The 6,960-nt window shown below is 44.3% G+C and overlaps 1 protein-coding gene across 1 annotated transcript; it reads left to right on the top strand.

Annotated features, from left to right (window-relative positions):
* Positions 1 to 4,290: 4,290 nt before the first annotated feature.
* On the top strand, positions 4,291 to 6,405 carry LOC141830786 (root phototropism protein 2). Its single transcript, XM_074718211.1, is given in 5 exon segments — positions 4,291 to 4,389; positions 4,457 to 4,526; positions 4,596 to 5,708; positions 5,787 to 6,151; positions 6,153 to 6,405. Coding segments are annotated over 5 exon segments (1,743 nt in total). The 5' UTR covers positions 4,291 to 4,321; the 3' UTR covers positions 6,280 to 6,405.
* The last annotated feature ends 555 nt before the right edge of the window (positions 6,406 to 6,960 follow it).

The following is a 6,960-nucleotide window of genomic DNA, read 5'->3' as shown; positions in this document are numbered from 1 at the left end:
CAGGTACTTAGGAGATTACACGTAATATCTAAATGGCGAACTTTGACAGAAAATGCAAGCAAGCGGGAAGGATGACACAGGAAAGGAGCCGACGAGCTCGGTGCATTCGAGATATAAGGAGCAGCAGAAGAGTACTCCAATGGAGTGAGAATGATGCCCGAGAGCGAGTTGAAAGAGCTCGATGCATCCGAGGGACGAGAAGCTAGAAGGAAGACTACACAAGGCGACTAAGGTAGAATGGAACCGAATACCCATTCCAAGTCAACGCAAGTCATTGCCAAAGTGGATGAGGATGAAGTCCACATCAACGGAGTCCAATCATTCAGAGAGATTCCAAGTGCCCGGATCGCAAGAAGTCCTCTAGACCCGTTAGCGGACCGTTGCCAGAATGGATTGAGTTTGATGAATTCAAATGCGTGGAAGGCTTCCAAGCTCCCAGAACTGCCACGTCAACACAACGGTCAGATCGAAAAAAAAATTATAAATAGACTGAAGCTCGAAGAACGTAACAATGTACACACTCAATTTTAATTGTTTTGTTTAATCTGTTTTAAGTGGTTTGCGCTCAACCGTTGTACGATGTTTCTCCACTTTCGAATGATTTTCGACAAGGAGATTTTGCCTAATACTTTCATAGTCTTGAAATAACAATCTGAAAGTTGTAACCAAGTAAATTCCTTTTCTCATATTTTTTTATGTTATATTTCTATTTTAATTAGTGTGTTCTTGTTAAAAAGTTAGCAAGAGAAAAAAATTTACTTTTATTGCAGGTCGCTATTCATCCCTCTCCCCTCTTGCAATCTTCGAAAAACTTCTGCTGCACCAACAGCTAGTCTTTGAATAAGGCAGAAGAAAATAACGAGCATAATTAGTCGTACGTTAGGACCATATCCTTTTCTTGTGGTGTAGATATCCCTACTGGATTAACTCGCTTGAATTCAGAAAACAACATTACTATGCCAGTTTGTGGTCTCAGCCAGTGCACCAAGAGATTCAACTTGAGATGTTATTTCCTAAAAAGGGAGGGAAAAAACCATGAACAGGAGCAACAAGTGCAATGATACATCAACAAGTGTCAGATCATTTTCACAGTTGGTCATGGGTCTTTCTCAGCTCACAAAGATATCAAGCAAGAAGATGCCTACTGGCATGCATAGAACCAGGACCAACTTGTGCAACTTTGTCAACAAAGATATTTGAAAACTTTTCTTTATGCCAAAATAGGATAAAGTTCCTCCTAAACAGGATACTGAATCATTCAACAGCCACTCAATCATGTTCAAGTTTCATAGTGTGTGATTTAAAGAACTACAAGACATGATATGGAAAATTATACTATATGACAAAGGATAGAATATATGACATCCTTTGTGGAGGAGTCCACCACCACAAAATGTGTGTTCTAGTTCTGTAGGATGAGAGCAAGTTTTGTGTGGTGAAGCATGAAGCTTTGAGTTGGCTAGTTTGTCCGTGTTCATTCTTTTCGCGGCGCTTTCGGAGCTCCACTAGGCACAACACGACGAGTGATGTGTGTGTAACATCCTCTTGAATCTTCAACTTAATCTTCTCTTTGTGTTCTTGAAAAATTGTGGTAGATGTAAACCCTCATGAGTTGCGGATGCTTAAGTAATCAATTTTGGCCAGTAGGGAGGAAAGGGCCAGGCAAGGAAGAACAATCGACTAGCAATGCTCGTTGAGGGTTGAGACATGACTTTTATTTCTCGAGTCTTTGAGTCCTACAAGCAATGGATGTTTAGACGACTTATCTAAAGGGGCTTTTGCTATAATTTTATTATTTTTATTAGTTACTTCTCAATTTTATTCTATCAATTATAGATACTCTATTTTCTTGTAATGTATTTAACCTCCTTTTTTTTCTTTCATTGCCTCTCATTTCACTTTGTATACTATCACAAAATTGACTAGATCGATTAAATTACTTTTTATATATTGTTACAAAATCAATTGGATCCACTAAACTTGTCTTATAATTGAACAATTTCTCCCAAATAGAAGAGAGACCAATATTGATTCCTTGTCTAATTGAAAACCTCTACATCTTCATTCAATACTGATTTTAGATGGGCTCCCCAAGACACATGGTAAGAGGTAAGACGGGGTTCCCAACAACCAGAATTCGATTCTCTCTTAGGGCATATCATACATCTGGGGTGATCAAACCACTTGTGATGTTGGGTCATTCATCTGTGCATTCTGGATTTACCTTGATAGTCGGTAAAAATTTTTATTGGGTTAAATCAGTCACTTTCAAAATTAATCGATTCTAAAAGTTGGATACTTGGATTATAAAAAATAATGATTTTGGATGTCCCCACAAGTGTAGTGTAATGGTAAAATACTTAGGGGATCAAATAAGAGGATCAAAATTTAAATTTTAATAGGAACAAATATTATGGAGGTCAACTTCTAAGTATGCATAAGTTGTACTTTAAATTTATTTGATAGACTTATGCACTTTAAATTTATTTAATAGACAAATCAGGTGGAAAGTCATTTACCTCATCAAAATATGAATACATAAATTTTATATATAAGTGATTTTGGATGAAGTTTGAATTGTCTTCTCCTTTTACACTTTGTCTCTTTCCATGATAACATCAATTTTTTTTATAGACAAATCACAATAGATAGAGAAGTATATCAACTATTCAACTTGACTTGTATCTCACTTGAGACAAGTTCAACATGTGCTAGATCAATTGAATCGCAAAGTAGTACTTTATCAAAGTAAATAAAGATAAATTTGGCAATTACTAGAAGGTTTACAATGAAAATCAGGAATGAAAATTTAAAGACAATAGGATTACCAAATATATGGTCACATTGATAGCTCATTAAAGATATACGAGATAAGTTATTGTCTAATAATAATTACATGGAGTCGTAGAATCACTAGAACTCAAGATAAGTGCCCACTTATTGATAGAAGACTCAACAGGATTAGGTCACCTTGATGGGTCAAATCTCCGGGTTTGTGGCTACCCTTAATTTTCGCACACATGTCATTTTCCCATTCATTGCATGGGAAGCCCATGGGCCGATCATGTGTACGTGCGATGGACATGTATCAGCGATCTCAGACACACAAAACGAAACCCGTGGAGGGAGGAGCTCCACACGTTGCTCTCAACGGACAGCGTCGGACGTCGCGCCAGGATCCAGGCTCCGCGCGCGCAGCGGATCCCGATCCCGTACGGGAATTAACAAAAAAAAACTGCCCCGCGTACACGTGGCGCGGCGAGCACCGCACCGGCTGGATTGCAAGGGGCCCACCACGTTATCCTCGACAGCTAAGCTGGGCGACGTGGCGCGTCGCCGACCAGGACAAGATACGGTCATTCGGGCGGCTCCCCGGATTCCAAAATGGGACTGAACTGGGAGCCGACGAGTCAGGTGGGGGCCACCCGGCTTGCCAATTATAGCCACTGCCCGATCCGACAAGATCTGAAAGCTACGGCGCGACACGATCCAAATTCTAAGAAACCCGCACCAATAGATTCTCTCACATGCCTGTACGTATGTATCTATATAGCCATCAAATTAGATTAAATTCGCTGGATTAATCACCTCATTAAGTAATTTAGACGGATTGAATTAAAATTTTATCAATTCATTTTAAGATAGATTGAGATGAATTAACCCACCTAGACCTACAACTCGCGTGGATTGATCCGCGGTGGGCTTGGATTGACCTACGGATTGAAAAAGTTTATTTATTTATTTAAAATTTTAAAATTAAAATATAAAACTTAATGAATTAATGGGTTTAATCTATTTAAATTACAATTCAAACTTAAAAATTATAATTCAAACTTAAAATTTTCAACTTAATCAATTTAAATTATAATTCAAACTTAAAATTTTTAATATTTTTTATTTTTAACAGACCCGTGGATTGATCCGTCTAACCCGCGGTCCGTCTTGAGTCGGGTTAGATTGGAGATTTCTCAATCTGTCAAATTAGTGAGTTGGTTCGTCCTGCACCGTCATATGATGGACCCGTCATGGATTAATCCGTCCCATTATGGGTGGATCCGTTTGACAGCTCTACCTATGTATGCGTACAAATATATGTATTTTACGAAAAATTCCATTTTGCCCCCTCCCCCACTTTCCCTATTTTTTCATTCCTCCCTCCTAATTTAAAATATTATAAAAATGGACGGCCTGACTAAGATGTGGCTAAAAGACACCCGATATATCCGGCCACATATCCTGGCAATTAATTAATATAATTAATTAATTAATCAGTACTGGTGGAGGCGATCGTCGGCGTCCTCTGCTATGCTCTATATCTGCCATGGCCGGGGCCTCTGCTTCCACTCCCAGATCAGCTAGCTCTGAAGTCATGGAGAGAACTAGCCAATGGTACCGGTTTGTCGACTGCTATTTTGGATTGTATTTTGCGAATTTCCTGAATTATTTTGAAATCCAGGGTCTTCTCCCAAGATCTCCCCAGCGACATCGTCGTCCAGGTCGGGAAGGTTACTTTTCAGCTGCACAAGGTATATTCCGGCGAGCTCTGGCTTTTGTTTGTGTTCTTGGTGATGATGGCGTGATGTGTGTGGATGCAGTTTATGCTGGTGGCGAAGAGCGGGCTGATCCGGCGGAAGGTGATGGAGTCGGAGAGGGCCGACCTGGGGCGCGTGGATCTGTCGGAGGTGCCGGGCGGCGCGGACGTGTTCGAGAAGGCGGCGAAGTTTTGCTACGGGCTTAACTTCGAGATATCCGTCAACAACGTGGTGGCGCTCCGGTGCGCCGCCGAGTACTTGCAGATGACGGAAGAGTACTGCCGCGGGAACTTGGTGCAGAGGACCGAGGAGTTTGTCAGCCAGGCGGCGCTCAAGACGCTCGCGTCCGCCGTCGCGTTGCTCCGCTCCTGCGACGCTCCTGATCTCCTTGCTGCCGCGGAGCATGCTCGGATCGTCGGCCGCTCCGTGGACGTTATCAGCGTGAAGGCCTGCAACGAGGCTAACTTTCCGACACGGTCGCCGCCGGACTGGTGGGCCGGCGAGCTCGCGTCGCTCTCTCCCACCTCGTTCCAGAAGATCCTCGCCGGCATGAAATCCCGCGGCGCCGCCCCTAAATCCCTCGCCACCGCCATCGTGGCCTACGCTGAGAAGTCCCTACCGGATCTCCTCCCCCTTTCCGCAGGCTCCCTGGTCTCCATCCCCTGCGGCGACTCCCGCACCCGTCATCGTGGCCTCCTCGAATCTCTCGTCTCCGTTCTCCCACCGGACCGCGACGCCCCCCTCCCGGTCGGCTTCATCTGCTGCTTCCTCCGCGCCGCGATCTACCTCGGCGCCTCCGCGGCCTGCAGGAGGGAGCTTGAGGCCCGGGCCTCCGCCTCCCTCGACCAGGCCACGGTAGCCGACCTCCTCACCGTCACTCTGGACTACTCCGGCGACCGCGTCGTGGACCTAGACAGCGCTCGCCGGATCGTGGCCGGCTTCGCCGAGAGAGAGGCCAGCGCCGGCGGCGGCATGCTCTACGGTGCCGGCTTCAACGGCGTAAGCTGCTCTCCCGCGGTGCAAAAGGTCGCCCGAACCGTGGACAGCTTCCTCGCCGAGATAGCCACCGACGACGAACTTTCCGTCTCCAAGTTCGCGTCGATCGCCGGCGCTCTCCCCAAGTCCGCGCGACGCTTCGACGACGACCTCTACCGCGCCGTCGACATCTATCTCAAGGTCGAAATGCTCTTCCTAATCCATTAACGCTCTTCCTAACGATCAATTCCCACAGCAAATCGATGCGAATGCATGCAGGCCCACTCCGCATTGGACGAGATCGAGAGGGAGAAAGTGTGCAGCGTGATGGATCCCCTGAAGTTGTCCTACGAGGCGCGGCTCCATGCGTCGCAGAACAAGCGACTGCCGCTGCAAATTGTGCTCCACGCTCTGTACTACGACCAGCTGCAGCTGCGCAGCGGGGAGGAGGCAGGCGGCGCCCTGGCCGGGATACGGGAGCCGGGGCTGAAGGCCGACGTCTCGTTGATCAGAGAGAACGAGGCCCTGCGATCAGAGCTGGCGAAGATGAAGACGTATGTCTCCGAGATGCAGCGAGGAGGAGGTGGTGAACAGGGGATGAGTGGGGTGAAGGTGGCCGGAAGCAAGAAGTCGTTCTTCTCCTCTTTCACGGAAACTCGGCAAGCTGAACCCCTTCAAGCAAGCTGGTTCCAAGGATACTTCCCACATCGACGATGGAGAGGTTAGAATGGAGGTGGCGAAGCCCAGGAGGAGGAGGTTCTCCCTATCCTGATCACAATTGGTTGAGGTTGTCATCAAGATCAAGAGCAAGTGTAGGAGGATACTTGAATAGTATTTGTTCTTGTTCCTAATGAAATTATATATGATTGTGTTTTAATTAATCTGTCATTGGTGTTCATATGGGCTTGTTCTATATACCTTTACTGCTTGACATTTTCATTATCATGTTTGTTTGTTTTGTTGAGAAATATAGATAGATAGATAGATGAGGAACATGAGAAGAAATTAACTAGTATAAGCTTCTTTTGATTTTGTATTGATTTTCTATCAATATTTTCTTTAAAATTTTAAATCATGTCGGGGTTTCAAAAACAGTTATAAGTCTTAAGTGAGTTGTGATGGTCATATGCCCCAGTAGAGGAACATAAGAAGAAATCAACTAGTATAAGCTTCTTTTGATTTTATATTGATTTTCTATCAATATTTTCTTTTTTATTTTTTCTAATCTTCTATTTTGTGGCTCTAACAACACTAAACAACACTAATTCCATGAGTTGTAGTTGAAATCATGTTTTAGGGGAAAAGATCATCCATATGACAAAGTTGAATATGGAAGGAATTTGGCTCATTTTCCAAGTAGTTATAGCTCCCGAATTCGAAGTATAGATCTTAAACTCTTTTACCAGAGTCATCTCAATGAGTTCCGAGGCCCTAGATAAAAATAAATAGATTT

The sequence above is a fragment of the Curcuma longa genome, chromosome 6 (genome assembly GCF_044706935.1).
Source record: "Curcuma longa cultivar G26 ecotype Majalengka, Jawa Barat chromosome 6, ITB_CL_G26_1.1, whole genome shotgun sequence".
Lineage (NCBI taxonomy): Eukaryota > Viridiplantae > Streptophyta > Magnoliopsida > Zingiberales > Zingiberaceae > Curcuma > Curcuma longa.
Note: the sequence above shows the minus strand (reverse complement) of the source record. Positions and strands in the feature narration are given on the sequence as shown.